At 37.0% G+C, this 20,185-nt stretch overlaps 1 protein-coding gene across 12 annotated transcripts in view; it reads left to right on the forward strand.

The window, feature by feature from the left end:
* Positions 1–19,914, forward strand: part of BPTF (bromodomain PHD finger transcription factor) — a 132,263-nt gene extending 112,349 nt beyond the window's left edge. For 8 of the 12 annotated variants that reach the window (XM_070479762.1, XM_070479766.1, XM_070479765.1 and 5 more), the window contains 8 exons: positions 1,322–1,404; positions 1,721–1,946; positions 4,325–4,641; positions 7,466–7,639; positions 8,410–8,602; positions 9,537–9,621; positions 12,705–12,891; positions 17,766–19,914. In XM_070479762.1, coding sequence (XP_070335863.1) covers positions 1,322–1,404; positions 1,721–1,946; positions 4,325–4,641; positions 7,466–7,639; positions 8,410–8,602; positions 9,537–9,621; positions 12,705–12,891; positions 17,766–17,802 — 1,302 coding nt within the window. In that variant the 3' untranslated portion in view covers positions 17,803–19,914. Of the gene's footprint in view, positions 1–1,321; positions 1,405–1,720; positions 1,947–4,324; positions 4,642–7,465; positions 7,640–8,409; positions 8,603–9,536; positions 9,622–12,704; positions 12,892–16,988 lie in introns of all 12 variants that reach the window. The other 4 variants (XM_070479767.1, XM_070479771.1, XM_070479773.1 and 1 more) reach the window with 2 other exon arrangements.
* The last annotated feature ends 271 nt before the right edge of the window (positions 19,915–20,185 follow it).

The raw sequence follows: 20,185 nt of genomic DNA on the forward strand, positions 1-20,185 counted from the left end.
GGGAAGCCTGGTGGGCTGCCGTCTATGGGGTCGCACAGAGTCGGACACAACTGAAGCGACTTAGCAGCAGCAGCAGCAGCAGTTTGTGTGTAGACTAAGCAAATTTTACAGACACATTAAACTCATTTGTATTTCCAAGTCATAGCTTTGTTTTAAAAAAAGAAGTTTTAAGTACCATTACTCCATAGCAGAAATAAAAAGCAACCTTGTACAGTAGCCTCATAGTGAAGTAAGGCAATTTAGATGAATTAGAGTTATTCTACTTGAAATAGAGTTGCATGTATAATAAATAATATCCTACACTCCTGGAGAAGGCTTTCTTTGCATCTGCAGCTTGCAGTACTCCGCACTTGTCAGGAGTTTGTGTGGATTTCAAGTGTTCCCATGTCATGAGAACCCAGTTCCTGGGTCTCCCATTTTCAGTCCCTGAAGCTCACTCACCTTCCCTGAGCTTTATCCTTCTTAAAACTCTCTTTCCAGCCACACAGGGCTATTGTAATGATTAAACTAGGTCATGTATATGGAAGCACTTTTTTTCTATTAAAATATATTTGACATGTGGCATTGTATAAATTTAAGGTGTATGACTTATATGACACATTTGTATCTTATGATTGCCATCATGGCAATAATTAACTCCTCTGTCATGTCATATAATTTTATTTCTTTTTGGTGATTGGAATAATTTAAGATCTAGTCTCTTAGCAACTTTGATGATTGTAATACTGTTGTTAGAAGCACTCGTTAAGCAGCAGAGGGATTTTGAAGATGTATGGTAATAGTGTTATAAAACTAACGTCATCTGCGGTATTTTAAAATGTATTATTTTCCAGCTTCAGTACTATATGGTCCATGAACTAAGAATTATTATAATGTCTGTCTTTGCCCTTACTTCTGTATAAGGTGGGGATGGGCTGGAATGGGGTGATCTTAAATGCCTGGGAAGGAGAACATAACATTCAAAATGTGATCATTGGAGGATGAAAGCTGGGTTAAAATTACAACTGTATTAATTCTTTACTCTCAGACAGCTTAGTAAATTCTTTGTATCTCAGTATCTCATTTATAAAAACGTCCCTGCCATTCAGCGTTGTCGCAGTGAATGAACAAGGTGATGTCGGGTGCTCCACTCGGTGCGGTGCTCAGTCCGCGGTAAGCACCTGGGCCGTACTGTAGCTCTGAGTTTATTTGTACTGTGATACAAAATTCTTAGTTTCTTTGGGAAACACATACACACGTTCAGATTTCTACTGTTGTTACCCCTGTGCTAACTTGTAGTCATTATAAAATACGCATTTTTGGATTTTATTCTGTCCTGAAGGTGGTGATGAAGCATAATGCTGTAATAGAACATTTAAAACAGAAAAAGACCATGACTCCAGCTGAAAGAGAAGAGAATCAAAGGTAGGGAGAAATGTTTATAACCCATTACACAGGCTCTCACTGTACATCAGTCTCTTCTCTTAAAGTGTGCGCGTGAACGAACACACACACAGACACACATACACACATGCACGGGAGTTCTGAGTTTGTGTTTTATCCTGATTGGAGTTTATTAAATCAGAACACTCAATACTAATAGATGCTTGTGACTGGTTTGAAGCACTCTTTGAAGCTCTCCAGTTCCAGAAAGTTTGTTTATAGAGACATAGAAGAATTATGTCTTAAGCTTTTCAGAATAAAATGCCCAGCATTACATAGGTTGTGTATTTCTCTCTAGAATGATTGTCTGTAACCAGGTGATGAAGTATATTTTGGATAAGATAGATAAAGAAGAAAAACAGGCAGCAAAAAAACGGAAGCGAGAAGAGAGTGTGGAACAGAAACGTAGCAAACAGAATGCCAGCAAGCTCTCTGCACTGCTCTTCAAGCACAAAGAGCACCTCAAAGCTGAAATACTGAAAAAGAGAGCGCTGCTAGACAAAGATCTACAAATTGAAGTGCAGGTGAGAAAGTGTTTTCTGTCCTCCTGGGTCCAGTGTTCAGCATCGGAGTTTACTCTTTTTTTTTCCCCTTTGAAATTGTGATTAAACTTAAAATCTGAGTTTGTTTTCTAGAATTAACATTTTTGTTCCTAGAATAAGTAGTAAGCAGTGGAACATATGTCTTTTAAAATAAGATCGATGTTTATGTATACATGTATATTCTGATCTCTATAAACTAGCCACTTGGAGAGGTTTAGACTTTTGATTAAAACATTTAAGGATCCTCTTGGCTGTAGTTCTTATTGTCTGCAACATAGTTTTGCCAAAAGTTGCCAAGTTTCATGAGAAGAGTAGACAGAGAAACTGTGAAATAATGTTAAAGGAAATATTAAGTGGAAATAAGGCCAGATTTCTTCTTGTAACTGATCCTGCAGGCATGGCTAATCCTCTGTATACTTGGAGAATTTGGTGAAAAATGAAAGAAGACATTACTCATATATATTTAAACAGTTTTTTAAATGAGAAGTAGGCTATCTAAAGCATCTCTAAAAATGTCGTGTACATTTTAAAAGTAAAAAACATTAAACACTGGTCGTCCTACTAATGAGCATTGCACATAACTCTGAGACATTAGAGATCTTTGCACTGAAGTCAGAAACTGGCAGTAATTCCCAGAATCACCATCATTACTCAGCATCTCTGGAAATTCTACCTAACATGTTAAGAAAAAAAAACCCCAAAAAAGCAAAACAGAAGATAAAATTTGTTATTGTGTATGGTATGATTATATTGAAACCCCAAAGAAAAATCACTAAACTTTAGGAGCGAGTTCAGTAAGGTAGTCACTACTAGATGAATATTGAGGTGTCACAACCATTGTCAAAGGAAACAAAAATAAAAGAGCCAATAATCTGTGGTGATCCCCCCCAAAGATTATAATTTTAAAATAACTTTAGGATATATCTTACATATATTATTTTTAATATATGTATTATTTTTAATATATGCATTTACATAAAACACATTTAAATTAGAATCACACTGTAAACAGCATGTACTGAACATTTTTCTGCATTCTCCATACTATGCTGCCATTTAAAGATGCTGTTACTACTGCAGATACTCTAGTACAGTTACGGTGTTGTTTCTGACAGTGTATTGCTGTCTAATGAGGGAGAAAAATTGTACTTAAAATATTCAGCATTATTTTAACTAATAGAATTTATTGCTAGGATGATTGCCGTTGAAGAACAACTTTCAAATTGATGTGTACTAGTATATTTTAAAGATTATTTTTAGGCTAATTCATTTCAATGTATAACAAAAACTACTGTAATGATGTAAAGTAATTAGCCTCCAACTAATAAAAATAAAAAAAATAATAAAAATTTAAAAAAAATAAATAAAAAAAATAAAAAGCAGAGACATTACTTTGCCAACAACAACAACAACAAAAAAGATTATTTTTAGTTATAAAGCTGTTATTCTTATCGTCAAGATAGGCAGTTGGTCCTTTATATCTACCTGTTCTTATGTCATTTATGATTGCCTTCTTTGAACAAAATAGACTTCATTTTTAAGAACGGTTTTAAATTTACATAAAAACTATGCAGAAAGCAGAGACTTCTCATATATTAATGCTGTCATAGGAATGTTCTTGAAGGGGTGGTCAAAGTGTGTACCCTTTATACTGTCTTGACAATCTTAATTTTCCTAAACTCCATCTCTTTATGTTATAAACACATCATGTTATTTAGGAAAATGAAACTCTTTAGTCATCATTTTTAAGAAGTTGTAGCACTTAGTACCACAGGTGTGCCTATAAAATATTTCACATGGGAAAAAGTGAAGATTGTAATTTATGCAAAATTTCATTTGAGAAAATAGCTCTCCTTCAAGTCTTAAATTATAGACATAGAAGCACAGTAAATAAGGGGCATCTGTCTCATACTCTGCTGGTCAGGCCACGTCTGGAGGGTCACATCCCGTTCATGTCCAGTATGTCCAGTCTCACTCTAAGGGACAGAAGGAGACCGGCTGAAAGAAGGCAGCCAGCGAGTGTGGACACTTGAAACCACGTCCTGAGCGACGACTGCAGGGACCAGGGCAGGACCCTGGCGTGTCAGAGGGGCCGTTCTTTTTATACACGTGCTCATCTTTCTGTCAAACCTCCTTGGAAGATAACTCCTTTCTAGTTGCTGTATAATCATCATTTTCTATATCTAGCTGTCTGTTGGGTTTAAGGTAAAGTAAGAGCCCTCTTGTATGGAGTTAGCAAGACGCCCTCACCTTAGACTGAACTAGGGGACTTCTTGGACAAGGGAGGGAAGGTAAGGTCCTCTGGCCAGGACGTTATGTAAATGGGTTGACGGTCTGGTATTTTCTTTAATTGACAACAGGAAGAGCTCAAGAGGGACCTGAAAATTAAGAAGGAAAAAGACATGGTGCAGGCCGCAGCAGTAACTGCCACCTGCCCCGCAGCCCCACCTGCACCTCCAGCCCCTCCGCCTTCGCCTCCGCCTCCGCCTCCCCCCCAGCACCCGGGCCCCCTGGCCACGGCCACGACCACGCTGCCCGTGGCTTCCCAGAAAAGGAAGCGGGAAGAGGAGAGAGACTCCAAGTCCAAGAAGAAGAAAATGATCTCTACTACCTCAAAGGAAACTAAGAAGGACACAAAGCTTTATTGTATCTGTAAAACGCCTTACGATGAATCTAAGTGAGTAGATCTTTTTGCGCTCTAGTTTATTCTCTTAAAAGTGTAGCTAAGTTTCCAGTTTTGAAGAAAATGAGGCTATCAGTAGCAGTGTAAATGAAAATAGTTAAACATAAGGGTAATGATATTTCATCTGTGGTCTTGCATCTGAAATTCTTAACCTTAACACTAGAATAAAAATTCGTTGTTTTTTTTCCCACGTGTTCATGATTCATGTTTGTCCTTCATCATATTCTTTTCTGTCAAAAATAAGCTTTCTGTTGCTCCTTTGCTGTTTCCTTTTCTCTCTGGATCAATTCCAGATCAATCAGTAATGCTCTCTCTGAAGAAAGAGGTGTGTTACTGTCACCACCCAAAGTTGACATCATCCTGTCTGGAATCTTCAGAACCCCATGATTACATCCAACCCTAGAGACAATCTAGACTCAACTGGTGGAAAGGGCTTTGAGTTGGAGTGGTCTGGGATTTTTATCATTTAATTTCAAGTAATTCTCTCTTTTTGCATTAGAATACTGTAATCTAATATTTTTGTCCAAGTTCCCACTTTCTGACTGGGGACGAAGTCAGAAAAATACAAAAAGGAGTTCTTTCATTCCTTAAGTACGACACAAAAATTTGATAAGCATGGCAACTGGAAGCTGTTTTTGATAGTTGTGACTTGTATTTGGTTATATATACAAGATTTGAGAGACATTAATCCATAAATGTAGTTACACTTTTTTTTCTATCATTTTTATCACTCAACTAGGTATTTAGCTTCCATTTTCAACATTCAGATGCAGGCCAACTTTTTAAAACCAAAATTGACAGCAGTATTAATTTTACAGTGTCCAAAAGTTTGATTATGCTAAAAAGTGTGATCATTTAGAATTAGGAATGCTTAATGTCTCCTGTAAGTAGATGCCTAATCCATTTATAAAATAAAATTGTCTCTTTAATGATATTTAAGTTGTAACAGTGGAACTACTTTAGTGATGCTGTTTAAATTATAATGTTTGGAAGTGCTAAATCAAAACTTTTTGTTGGTAGATTTAGCTGCGTGTTGAATTAAATGCAGATCAGTATAGGCATCTTCACTTTTCATTGTCTTACTTTATGAGAAATTAGATATGATATAAAAAGTAGAACCCTATTAACTGGTTTTCCCCATGGTTCAATACACGTGTGCCTTCCTTTAGGCAAATTATACTAAATGATTTATAGAACAAAACAACATGATTTACTTTCTTTACAAAAATCTCTGCTTATGGATTTTCCTTAAATAGCAAGACACTTTGGCCTATTTAAAATATTCATATCACAGAAATTCATTTCACGCACAACTTTTAAATTGCATAAAATACGGCACACATGTACATATGTTCATTGTATTAAGATTATTATTTTGTGGATATTTCATATTCTTTACTTTTTTTCATTATTAACATTTCAGTATACCAGGTTCATTCATTCCCTGTTCTAGTTGGGAAGTTTTTTAAGGAGTATTCTGTGATCTCTTATACCAAACTAGGCTGGTTTGGGAATCTAGTGAGAAAGACTAAAACCTGAAACTCAAGTCCTGAGCTTCCTTCCAGAACACACAGTACACAACCTGGAGAAGGCAGCCTACAGAAACACCCCAGGGCCTCCACCTGAGGCAGTGACAGTCATGTGAGGGTTATAATTCACACAAAAAAGTTGGTAATAGGATACACCACACAACTGTCTCCTTGATGTTCGAAAGCAGGTTAGTTGGAAGCTTGAGGACTATTTCGATTCCTCTAGGTGAATCTGCCAAGAAACACATTGGGTAGAACCAGTGGTATCAGCAAGGCCGTTCTCATTCCCTGCAGTTCACGCTCATCCTTGCCGTGACTGACCAGGCATTCCTCCAGAGCACCTGTCAGCACTGAAGATACACTATGTGTTTGTCATAGAGATAGTCTTCACTATGCTATCTGGGATCTTACACGACAAAGACCTTGAGGTTGAATAACTGTGGTTAACCACAGTGACACATTCATATGGCCCCATCTTGTAGACCCTCTTGTTTTTAGATTAACTTGGTTTTAGATTAACAGTCCTTAATCACTCTCCACACAGTGTATCCCTGGTTTGGAACTGAAGTAGTTTCTCACCAGCTAGTTAACCTGGCCGCTGTCCACATTGTCACACACATTCTACTAACTGAAAAACTGGCCCATGTCATAATCTATTACAGTTAAATTCCAATATATATTTAGAAAACTTGGTAGAATTCCTACATGTACCTTTTTTAATTTTCTTCTCCATGTCACATTTTGACCATTTTATCTTCTGCCCCTGGCTGACCTCCTGCATGTTCCTTGTAGTGTAACTTCTACTTGGTGTTTGCGCTTTGCTTTGTTTTCAAATTTAAATCGTGAGATACATTTTCAAACCTATCTAAGAAATAGCCCTGACTTTGAAATGGCTTCTGTGGCATAGGTTTGACAGATGTAAGTCTTTGATTCTTTGGCTTTGGTTTTTGTGCCTGTGACAGTTTTACACACATTCATTAAGAGGGAGACATTACCATCGGTGTGTTGTTTATTTTTTCAAATCCCAGTGTGTTTTTTTTAAAGACCCACATTTCACTCAACAGTATATTTGTTGAAATGGATGTGAGCGACTTTTATGTTTCCACACTTGATACAGCGTCAAATGCCGCAGTTTGTCAGGGTTAGAATGGCTGGATTCAGGATGTTTAGCTGACTCATTGCAGAAAGTTACCCTGTAAGAAAGTGAATCAGGACAGGGAAGACAGATTTACGTACCATGCAGCTCAAAATGACAACTACATTGTCATTTTCATTGTGAATGCTTTTAGGTTCTATATTGGCTGTGATCTTTGTACTAACTGGTATCATGGAGAATGTGTTGGCATCACAGAAAAGGAGGCTAAGAAAATGGATGTGTACATCTGTAATGATTGTAAACGGGCACAAGAGGGCAACAGTGAGGAATTGTACTGTATCTGCAGAACACCTTATGATGAGTCACAGTGAGTTCTGATAAGAGCATCATATTTAATAATTTAGGAAGCCAAATTGCTCTGACTGGTTACTTATTTTATTTTAAAATAAAAAGCAAGATACTTTTCTGCATATATGATACACTTACATTACAAATTCCTTTCCAATTTTTTTTTTCTCTTCTTCCTCTTTACCTCCCCTTCAAACTTTATGCTGCTTCATAGTGAATGTTTGAGATGCATTGGGGAATATGTGGTTTAATGGTAGACTTGATTCTTCAATATGTAATGCAGAAATTAATGAGATTAAAATAGCCTGACTTGTTTGGACTTTTATCAGTGTTTTGAAATGGTGCTTTATTGCAGGTTAGTAAAACACTAATTCGGGTATAAGCTCTGAGACTCTGTTATTAGCTTTTAGGATTTTGAACTCCCAGTTGGGTGGCCAGTACCAGCTTCCCATTTGATACGGTATTAGTTGAAAGATTTTTGTCTTTATTTTGTTTTGAGCTTTAAAGTCAATTAAATGTTCTGCTTTTTTCTTTTATCATATTGGTTCTCCAATTTTGACAGTGTTCTTAAACCTTTAATGCTTGTTCTTAACATCAGAAATACTAAATTAACACATTGGAATGTCAATCTTCAGAAGTATTAAAATAATTATAATACTAAAACTATTTTATATCCCAGGGTTAGAATATTTTCAGATGCATGTTTTCTTCTTATTTTTTTTTAAAGTAAATTATAAGTCATGTCATCCCATCTGTTTTGAACTCACATTTCCATTTCGGATCTTGCAGATTTTATATTGGCTGTGATCGGTGTCAGAATTGGTACCATGGGCGCTGCGTTGGCATCTTGCAAAGTGAGGCAGAGCTCATTGACGAGTATGTCTGTCCACAGTGCCAGTCAACAGAGGATGCCATGACAGTGCTCACGCCGCTCACAGAGAAAGATTACGAGGGTCTGAAGAGGGTGCTGCGATCTTTACAGGTGAGAAGCTACTCTCTGTGCAGCATTTAAAGATGAAGTCAACCAGTATGACCTAGGAAACACTTCTGGGCTTTGACCTTTCCAATCTTCAAGGACCTCATTATTTACCGACTCCCAGCTGAAGTGCTCCACAGAACTCAGTCCTCCACATGCCACTGTCATGAGGTTTACCAGATCCACACATTAGCTCAGCTGTTGTTTAGCTAATGCTCATGTTTAAAATGACTGATTTTTTTTTTTAGCCTACATTTTATTTTTTAAAAAAACTACCTTACTGTTAATACCATCAATTGAAAAGCAATTTGATTAAATTCTAGTGAGATACAAATGCTTATCTAAGGCTTTGAGGCAAAGCCTTCCCTCCCTTATTAAAAATAAAAAGGAGATGGAGTGCCTTATAAGATTGGCAAGTATTAGAGATGTATTCCAGACATAGTGCTCGATCAACACTGTCTCCTGTTGTCATCATAATCAGAAACATTGAAAGAACCGAAGCAAGAACAGTAGTCTCATCATGTGGTTGCATCTTATTTAACTTCATCTCTCTGCCACATCCTTTGCCTGCAGAGGGAACCATTCCCCACTTGGAACCCCTCCCACTCCAGTTTACTAGATGTGATTGCAGTGGCAGCATCACTTAAGTTGGCAGGTCATCATGTAGGGACCAGAGGACAGATTCCTTGACTTCTAAGCTAGTGTTCCACCATCCCCCCTCAGGGCAAGGTCCCAGGCCTCTGAGCACCATTATTACAGAGCATGTTCATCTGAGATCATTTGTAACTGGAGCAAAAATCGTCCCAAGTATAAATAATTTCATCCATCAAGTTGAAAGCCGACTGTCCAAGGCTGACTGATGCAGTAACTCAGATGGGAAGCTTAGATGAAATTTTTCTTTTACCTAACGGTAATGATGCCTTTTTTCTCATCAATATAGGCCCATAAGATGGCCTGGCCTTTCCTTGAACCAGTGGATCCTAACGATGCACCAGATTATTATGGTGTTATTAAGGAACCTATGGGTAAGTCCTGAGTAGAACTTCAGGTTTTCTCAGAAGTCTAAGCAGCTATTTCGCTTTTCATCCATGCAACTGATACATCATGAGGCTGTGTTGAGCAGGACTGGTGGGAGTCTAAACTGGTATAGTCAGTGGTAGGATAAATGGAGAGTGCATGTTATAGTTCAAGGATATATACCTTTGGACCCAGCTTCATCCCTTAGGGTTTATATGTGCACACATGTTGTTCATCCCAGCAGTGTTTATAATTGCAAAAATACTGAAAATGCCATAAATGACTGTCAGGAGAGGAGTAGCCAAGTCCAAGGATGAACATAATAATCTGTAGCTGTATAAGGAGTGAAATCTGTGAATAGATTGAGGTATTTTTGAACCTTTCATCTTTCCTATCCCCTCTTCCTCATCTTTTCCTAAAGGAGAGCAAAGGTAGAAATCCAAGAAAATACGGCTTCTTTGCCCATAAAATGAAAATAGTAATAAGGAACAGCTGCAAGTGACTGTATTAAGATGAACAGCTACAGGTGATGATTATATTAAAAATAGTTTATCTGCAGAAGAAGCTACAGAAGTTAGAACAGCCAAAAGATTCATTCTAGCTGATGAAAATATTCCAAGAGTAGCTAAGCCTTTTAGATGCGTGCACTTTAAACCTATTCCCCCCTGAATGCTGTTACATTTTGGTATGTCGTGTGTGTGTGTGTGTGTGTGTGTGTGTGTGTGTGTGTGTGTGTGTGTGTGTGATTGAAATCATATATATTAAAAAAGGGGGGGAATTTGAGACCAGGTAGTAAATGTGTCTGGCATTCATCTTCCTGTCATTAATCTTCAGTAACAATTTTAATGGCTCTATATAGTCTGTAAATTGATTATGCCTTAACTTATTTAACCACAGTTCTTTTCTTGAAGAGCTAGACTGTTTTCCTTTTTTTTTAATGCCAGCCAGATAAACAGCATTTTATGTCGGTATGTACATAAAGATAATACAGGTCTCCCAAATATACTGTTGAAAGAAATATGAAAGTTAACAGAGTAATCGCTAGGTTTTAAGCTCTAAGCAAGTGTTGTTTTCTCAGGATATGTACATGTGTTTAAAGGTGCATAGAAAAATAACTTGTCCATTAAAAAAAAAAAAAATGTCCATTAAAAAAAAAAAAAACTTGTCCATTAAAAAAAAAAAAAAGGTGCATAGAAAATGTCTGGACAAACATTGACTAATTTGAAAATAGTTTCTTCTAGGAGTATGAAGGAGCCAACAAGGTCAGGAGCTTTTATTTTCTTAAATGGAGTTACATATATGGATCATCATGTTTTATAACATATTTTGTAAACTTGTCAGTCAGTAGCTTTGTCACATCAGCCATGGTATAGATCCAGATTGTTTTTAATTTTATGAAGTTAAGATAATTTATTTAATCACCTCCCCCAAAATAGATTTTTTTGGGGGTTATATACAATTTTTGTTACTATAAATGACACTTCTGTAAAACATCTTTGTGCATCTACGCTGTTCTTGTTTGTTTTCTTAGTAAAAATTTCTAGAATCAGAATTTCTCTGTCAGAGGATATGTATACTTTTAGGCTTCTGATAAGTATTTTCAAATTAGGCTTCAGCAGATTGAACCATTTTCCACTGATGGCATATATCTGTACCCTTTTCTCTGCACCCCTGAAGACACTGAGCATTATGACTCTTTTGAGAAGATTTTTTCTTTGCATATATTTATTTCAAAATGATAGGTTTGAGGTGCAAACACAGATGTTATGGAAATGTAGGGAGTAAAATGTAAAATTTACCACCACTCTCATCCTCCTTTAAAGGTAGCCTGTGTTATTGGTCTGATATTATAATTTTTAATTTAATTTAGTTTCTGCTAAAATTTGGACGAAAGAAGAACTCTGTTTTTGCCTGTCTTCAGTAACTAGTGATGTTCTTACTGTTTGAACTTTTTCTCTGTGAGCTTCCTATTTATATAGTTTGCCATTTTGTTCTTGAGATATTCATACTCTTGTCAGTGTTACTTAAGGGGTATTATATTCTAAGGATATTTAAAGTTTTATGGTAATTTTTGGTCATAGTTAACATTTTTTAATTCAAATCTATTAATTATTATGAATTCTACTTTGAGAGTTGTATTTTCAGCCTTTTTCCCTACCCCAGATATATAAAGACTTCCCTATATATTCTCCCAATACTTTTTTTTAAAGGAATATCAAATTAATTTGAAATCATAAAATGTCCAAACCCTACTCACATACTTTGATACAGTCACTCAGTCAGTGATTGCCTAGAAGTTTAAAAAAGTCTGAATGTGGTGCTGTCCTGGTGGACTGTGTTAGCATTCACTCTTCCTGTGCAGCTTACATAACCTGCACAAAATGGATGTGCCCAAATCTTGTTTGGAATTTTATCAGACTGGGTCCTTTTTTATAGTCGTTCCTGTTTATACTTTTTCCCTTACCTGCATACACTGGCACTATCAAAGATGTGTATGTGTACATATTAAAATATATGTATAACATAAACTTGCCATTTTAATTGCTTTTATATGCATGGTTCAGTGATTGACTACATTCATTTTTGTCCTTAAATTTTAATCCACCTAGGATTACTTTGGCATATAGTGTGAGATAGAATTTTTCTTCAAATATAGGTAGGCAGTTGCCCCAACCCAGTTTATTAATGAATTCTTCCTTTCTTTATTTACTTGAAATGACATCTTCAACATATGTGAAATTCATATGCTGAATATAGTCAGTTCCTGTTTTGAATTCAGTTCCATTAATGTTTGTATCATCTTGGACAGTGCCACACTTTTCATTATCACAGTTTTATGATTTTTTTAATTCTCACAGATTACATCATCTCCCATTACTTTTATTGTTCAAATGTTTCTTAGATACTCTTGAACTCTTATTTTTTGAATGAACTTCAAAATTATTTTCTCAATTCTAAAATAATTATTGAGATTCAGTTTTGAAATTGTGTTTATCTGTCAATCCTAGTGTTGTTTGTCAGAACTGCAGGCAGTATTCACATTGAAATGACCTTAAGGTTTTGAAAGTCTTTTACATTTTGTGTTTTTAAGACCTTGCCACCATGGAAGAAAGAGTACAAAGAAGATATTATGAGAAGCTGACGGAATTTGTAGCAGATATGACCAAAATTTTTGATAATTGTCGTTACTACAATCCAAGTGACTCCCCTTTTTACCAGTGTGCAGAGGTTCTTGAATCATTCTTTGTACAGAAATTGAAAGGATTCAAGGCTAGCAGGTAAGCAGAGGTGTTCAGTGCTCTGAATCAATTCAACTCCTAATGAGAAGTGGCTAGATTTGTGTATGATCTGCTTAAAATTAGAGGCACTTTCTAAAATTCAAAAAACATTTATCAAATGCTTAAAGAATGTAAGATGTCTTAAATGCCACGGGGCACATACAAAGATAGTAAGAGTGCTTGCTCTCACTGAGTTTACAGAAATATAAAAATAACTGTTCTGTAGGATAGAGTAAGGGGAAGACCATAAAGAGGCGATCTTAGCGCATCTCATTAATTTATATTTGTGATGTCTTTGAAATCATAAATTATTTTATTTTTCTGGGTTTTTTTCCCTTGGGCAAAACTAGACTTTAATCCAATTCCACAGACTTTTTCTTCGAATCTGTGAAAGTTGCTCAGTCATGTCCGACTCTTTGCAACCCCATGGATTATACAGTCCATGGAGTTCTCCAGACCAGAATACTGGAGTGGGTAGCCGTTCCGTTCTCCAGGGGGTCTTCCCACCCCAGAGATCAACCCCAGGTCTCCCACATTGCAGGTCCTTCTTTACGAGCTGAGCCACCAGGAAAACCCCTTTGAATCTGTAGTAGCATATTAAAAGCATTGAACAGCTTTGTATGGTGTTCAGGTCCTATGACCTCACACCTTCTGTTTCTGACCTTTAGTGCCTGCCCCTTCCCAAGCCCGTGACTTTCTTCTTCCCAACAGAGGCCCATTTTCCTTTTCTTTGAGAGTGGCCACCAGTCTAGTCCTGGGATTCATTGTTCACTATCTCCCATCCACCAGCCCACTGGTTTGATCCTTCCTAAGTAGTCGGAGGATCTACCTTCCCTGGCTAACTCTCGGCTGGACTGGGCACCTGTATTATCTACTGAACTCCCAAGGAACTCTGCTTACCAAAGTGTAAGGATCTCTAGTCATTTTTCTCTTAGGAGAGTCTTCAGGGTGTTTTGTTTCTCTCCTTCTCCTGTAACAAGGTAGATTGAGATCTGTACTGTAGAGCCAGTCTATTTAAAGGGAAGGATAGGCACAACCCAGTCACCTCAACAAAAGACTCACAAACTATAGGCAAGGCAGGACAGAAAACAAGTAGGGAGGCTCTGTGAACCACAAACCAAGAGAGCTACAGAATATCTAAAACCTTCCCGTTTTTATTGTTGCCGGTCTATTAACCCATTAGCTGGAAAACTCAAAGTGAAAGAGGACTTACTGAATATGACAGCGTCCCCAGGAAAATAATAATAAAGGGAGAAAAAGAGATAAATTCAGAATGATGAAAAGAATATGGTAGAAGTCAGTCAGCTGATGAGGTTTCAGCAAATCATGAAATAGAACAGACGGCAGCCTGCCGTAGCCAGGCTCCTCAGCAGCCATGACAGCCTGCTGACTGGCGGGACACCAGGCAGCCTTCAACACGAGTCTGAGATGGGATCCAAGGCGAGAGAGTGGGAAGAGAGGAGGGTTAACTGAGGATCTGCATCCAGGCTTGGCACCCTCACTGACCCTGTGTGCAGATCTTGCAGGAGGCCTGAAGAACTGGAAGAACACTGGGCTTTTCTCCACAAAGAAACAGAATAAACCATCAGCAGAGAGCGCAGACTGAAGAGAATGGGGCCCAGAGTAAAATCCCCTGATCCCTGAAGGATCGGCTCCCGTTATTCTAACACTGGGGCTCTCAACAGGGTAATTCGCTCACCCTCACCCTACAAGGGATAGTTAGCAATACCAGGAGACACTGCTGTTTGTCACACTTGGAGCTGGTAAGTGGTGCTGGCATCTAATAGGTAGAGGCTGGAGATGCTGCTGAACGTCCCACAGTTGCATCGGACATTGCAGCCTTTACAGCAAAGAAGTGCCCAGTTCAGGATGTCAGTGGTGTTGCGATTGAAAGCTCTGATCTAAAGCAAAGCCCACCAGTCAGTAAGCTGCATGCACATGCACAAGGTTCTCCAGGCACCCATCAAGTTTGTGAACTTACTCTTAAGCGGGAACAGTCAGGGATGGCCAGATACATAAGGAAAGCCTGCAGTGCAAAGGTGAAAGGTCAGGGTGTAACAGCAACAACAGAAGATCCCTGAGAAGTCAGAGGAGAAGCTTAAAAAGCAAAGCAAGCCTCTAAATCGTGTCCCGAGAGAAATTTCAGAAGATACCGCATATATAAAATGGTGAACAGGATATTAGAAATGAAGAATAATCTGGAAAAAAGAGTAACTAGAAATTTTACAAACCTATTGCTCACATTGAATCAGGGCACTCTCAATGTAAAGAACAGAAAGACAAGGAGGTGAACAAACATGAAAGAAAAAAATTGTTATGGAGTATCCAGTAGTCACTTAATGGAAATTTCAGAAAGAAAGAGCAGAGAAGACAGAGGAAATTATCAGATGACTACTAAGAAGAATTTCCTGAGCTGGTGAGAGGCACACAACGTTGTATCTGAGCGAAACTGTTCGTTCAGCAAATGCTTGTTGAGCCGCTGCTGTGCATCAGATACTGAATAGAGCAGCTACATTCCCACTTGCCATGGCGCTCCCGTTCTGTGGCACAGGGAGGCGAAGCCGGGCGGGGGCTGTGGAGGGATGAGAATGGTTGGTAAACGTGTAAGCCAGCCGGACAAGTGGGACAAGGTCCATTCCACGTATCCATAACTGAAACTTCCAGATGCCAGGGATAGAAGAAGCTCTTCTGAAAGCTTCTAAAGAGGTTAAAATTCCTGTAAAGTAATAGGAATTAGACTGGTATCAGACTTTTCTCTAACAACACAGAACGCTAGAGAGTAATGGAAGAATATAATTAAAAAGTTTGAGGAAAAATGAAATCTGTGTCCAGCCACAGTCGCACGTAGAGGTGGAATAAGTATGTTTTCAGGTCATATAAGGACTCAGAAAGAACTTCTTTCCCTTGCATCTTTTCTTAGCAAGTTATTTTAAGATATGCATTAACAAAAAAAAGCAAAAGCAGCAAATCAAAAAAACAAAAGACCTTGGATTTCAAGAAAGCTAAGAGAATGACTCTGACCCCGAGTGACATTTGTCCAGCAGACCCGTGCAGCTGGCACTGCAGACTGAAGCAGGAGAATGGAGCACTCCCAGGAGGGATGTGTCTGGAAGGAAAAAATGATTCATACATTAGATAACTTAAAAATGTAGGGGGGGGAATGAAAGGCAATCAGAAACTCCATGAAAGGAGAGAAGTTTTATAGGTTACTAAGAATGCCCTCTTAGGGAAAGTAGGTGCTACAGAGAAAAATATTTATATAGTCACAATAATGTAAATGGCACATTGATTTTCAACTTTTATAATCAGTCTGCAGACAAAGCGTGGAAAGATTTAAATTACTGAGAAATAAAACTTGTACTCAAGAAGGGAGAAGGGAAAATGGTTACACAAGCCCAGTTCTCATTTGCCATCTCAGAATTTAAACAATATGAAGTTGATAAAGTAAGAAATACCAGTGTAAGAAATCTCCCTACCCAAGAACTGAAAGTTCCAAGGAATTCTCCTCAGGCAGCCCAGACTTCAGGGTGAAACTAACTGTAAGCCCTCTCTGCTTTGTGCTTCCTGCCTTATATAGTTTATACTCCCAACTGAATTTCTGAAACTGCTTTTTTTTTTTTAATTGAAAAGACTTTAGCTTAGCCTTTGATGGAAGCTGGGGGATTTGAATCCCAGCCGAGTAGGGGTGGCAGCAGCTGCTGATGAGGTGGGCCTGCTGCAATAGTGGAGAATTGGGGGAAGAAGCAGAGACCCAAAGACTGGGTCCACTCAGGAGAGCTTCCCCGCTGAGTACTTTCTATAGCTATTTAATTAGATTCTAGCTTATATGATTTTTATTGAAGAACACAGAAGCCAACAAGTCTTGCTTATGTTAAAAAAAAAAAATGTAAAGTGATATTAGGGAACTTTTGTTGAGTTTAGGGCAGAATGAAACATATATGTAGCCAGTCTTTGAAATTTTATTTGTTTATGGATTTCCAGTGTCTCCTTTGCCATATTTTCCTCATTTTTAATTTGCAATCTCCAGCATTATTTTCATAACTGTTATTTGTTACAATTCATCATTTTTATCATCCATGTTCTTTCTTTTCTTACAGATTGTGATATCTTTAGTCTGAATTTTTAACTGGAATCAGAACTGGATGTTGGGGTCACTCTTTCTTTTATTGTACCACGTGATTACCTAATTCAAAATTGCCCCCCAGAGTTCAGATTCGTTAATATAATTTTTTAATGTTTTTAAAAAAAGATGTATAGTCGTAAACAGTTTATTCTAGCAGCCATGTTGAACAATGTATTTAAGAATTGTAAACTCCTGGAAGACTGTATTTATATACACTATTGCAATAGTACATACTTGATAACTGTACAGTAATTTGGTTTACTAACAAAAGTTGTTAATAAAACTGTGAAACTAGAAAGGAGACTTTCTGAACTTTAATAGAAAAAACTGTGATTTTAATACTGTTATTTCTCTCCTTTTAGTATTACTTTCCTTCATACTTCCCAATTCAATGTAAATAAGCACACGCATACATAGGTATACACATCTTTTACCACAATGGTAATGCTTTTGTAAATGTTTCTATTTGTCCCTTTGGCTAAAAATGTTGTATTGGACAAATATATATATTATATATATATATTCCTTTTTAAAAAATATTGGCTTTTTCCAGTGAATTATCATGTTCAGTGTTCATGAAGAGTTTTAATATTATAGGTTAAAAATTTATTTGTTTTCATATATTTGCTTGCCAAGGGTGAATGAAAGAACATGGCTGCTTTCCCCAGACTGACCTTGGCATCCACATAAAGCATCATTGTTTTAAAAAATGAAGGGTGCTTAATTGTTCCCTTTTTTCTGTATTCTGTAGGTCTCATAACAACAAACTGCAGTCTACAGCTTCTTAAAGTTCAGCGTGTTAACCTAACATAAAACACAGCAAGAATCTGGTTGTCTGAACTATTTTAAAATTAAGGAGCCAGATGTTTTTAGTCAGGTTATCCTGACAAGACTTGACCTAAACTTCGTTTTTATTGGTCATAACAGTCCAATTATATTCTTGGCCAATTTTGTCCAACGGACAAGGGAAAAGCAAAGTCAACGACACCATTATCTTGTCAAGATCAAATGGTTTTACTATTGTGGCAGAAGCGGGAAAACTTTGTTTATTGAAAAAAAAGAAAGCAAGAAAAAAAAAAGATAATATGGGGTCAAGTGTAACTCCATGGAAATGCCACGTCTGCTCTTCAGTGAAGAAGCTGGTTTAGAGTCTCACAGAAAACTTTCAACTGTATTTATTTATTGTTGCAAAAAAGACGCTTTTTTATTGCTGCCCTCATTTGTCAGCTAATTATTTTTTCTTATAAAATCCAGCCCCGGTTACATGTAATCCATTCTGTATCTTATCATGATTCCTGTAGGTAAAAGTACAAGACGACCTCTAGATGTCTTTTCTTTCTATGAAAGGAGCTGCTATGTACACATGTGCACACACACATACACACACACACACACACACACACACACACAACTGGGAATCAACAATGAGTTTATTGTTCATAGTAGATAAAAATTAAGCTTGCATAAAGGTTGGGCTAAGTGGTCCTGGATTACAGACTCTGTTGCCTTGAATATAACAGAACAATTTGTCATTTACTCTGCACCAGGCTAAAATGAGTAAAATCTATTTGAAGGTATCTTGTTTGTAAACATTTGTCAGATTCTAATTTTTTTTTCTTTTTGTATTAAAATTCAACTATGGATGTATATGAAACAAAATAAATGGAGATCATTTTTCTCCCACAGATGGTGTCTTTGAATGTGCGCTAATGATTCTCCGTAAGCTTTTGAGGGGAAAGGGAGGGCTGCAAGGTAGAAAGATAAAAAGGCAGAAGGATCTGATTGTACCTGGATTTCTCCAGGGCAGTAGTGCTCCTAAATTTTACAATTCCCAGCCCACTGTCATCATGTCAAAGAAAATATTCAGCGGTGCTAATCCTGTTGCATCAATTGATCAGACTGATTTTTTAAAAGATAATGTGACAGAATACACGTTGCCTTCATCTATACGTTTTATGATACCAGGCAGATTACCCTTTACAGACTGCTACTTATATTTTATGAAGGGCATTTTTTTTTTAATGACTTCATCCTCTCTGTATTTGTTGGTCAGTTGAGTTGTTTGGGGTTTTTTCCCACATAAGAAAAAGTAGTGTAAGCAGTAGGGGAAAATGGAAACCTCAGAGGAAGGTGTAGTTTGCATGTTTTTCCTTTCAGTGTTTTAATCTTAAACGTCGTATTTCTACATTGTCATAATCACTTCTATGAGATCTGCCATAGTTGGTTTATGCAGCTTTGCAAAAATTTTACTAGATTTTGCACTAATTCATATTAGCTTTGTCCTACCAGGTTCTGAAATTTTATCTAATTGTTGTTTTTTAAGTTTCCTCTGTTTAATATCACCCTGCTATGCAAAACCTTCCCAGACCTTAGTTTCTTAAAAGAAAGATGTTACTGCAGTTCCAAATTATTTCTTATTACAGGCTCAGGTGTACAAGTTATTCTGGGTTAATTTTATCTAATGAAGCCCATTCCTTTTTGTACATAAAAATGTCACCTACAAACTAAAGAGACTAATGGTTCAACATTGAAAACATGGAAACAAAGTTTTTGCTTAAAATATTAACATGAAGGTAGTCAAACATAGGTTAAATTTTGTCCTTTTGCTTTTAAAAAAAATGTTACATATTGTATGCACTGTGCTGATGCAAGAATCCTACATTTTAATGAATTATGAAATTATTTTGCATCTCATCACATCACAGTATTTCTGTACTATTTATTCATATATATAGATATATATGGGCTTAATCACTTAAAACGTTGCGTCAAGAACTTTCCTATCTGTAGGCAATAGATTGCTATGTTTTTAACAGATTGTGGCAAATTTAAACAGCAATTCTTTTTGTACGTAATAGGACATTTCATCCTAGAAAAATAAAGTAATGTTTTTGACGTTGGATTTGGTGCAGTTTCTAATGAAACAGTGGTTGGTTGGTTAATATATTTTCTGTAGATGTTGATATTGCCAAATTGTATAACAATGGTACATTTTGTGGGAATCCTTGGACCAGGAAGATGTTAATTTCATAAGTGTATTTAATGGTATAAAGCCTCTTGTGATTTCTATCACCATATAAATACATAGACATTTTATAGTTTTATCAACTACAGAGCTTTAGTCTTTGAAAAGTAATTTTTGGGAAAACACGCCTTCTTATATACACATAA

The sequence above is a fragment of the Odocoileus virginianus genome, chromosome 17 (genome assembly GCF_023699985.2).
Source record: "Odocoileus virginianus isolate 20LAN1187 ecotype Illinois chromosome 17, Ovbor_1.2, whole genome shotgun sequence".
Classification (NCBI taxonomy): Eukaryota; Metazoa; Chordata; class Mammalia; order Artiodactyla; family Cervidae; genus Odocoileus; species Odocoileus virginianus.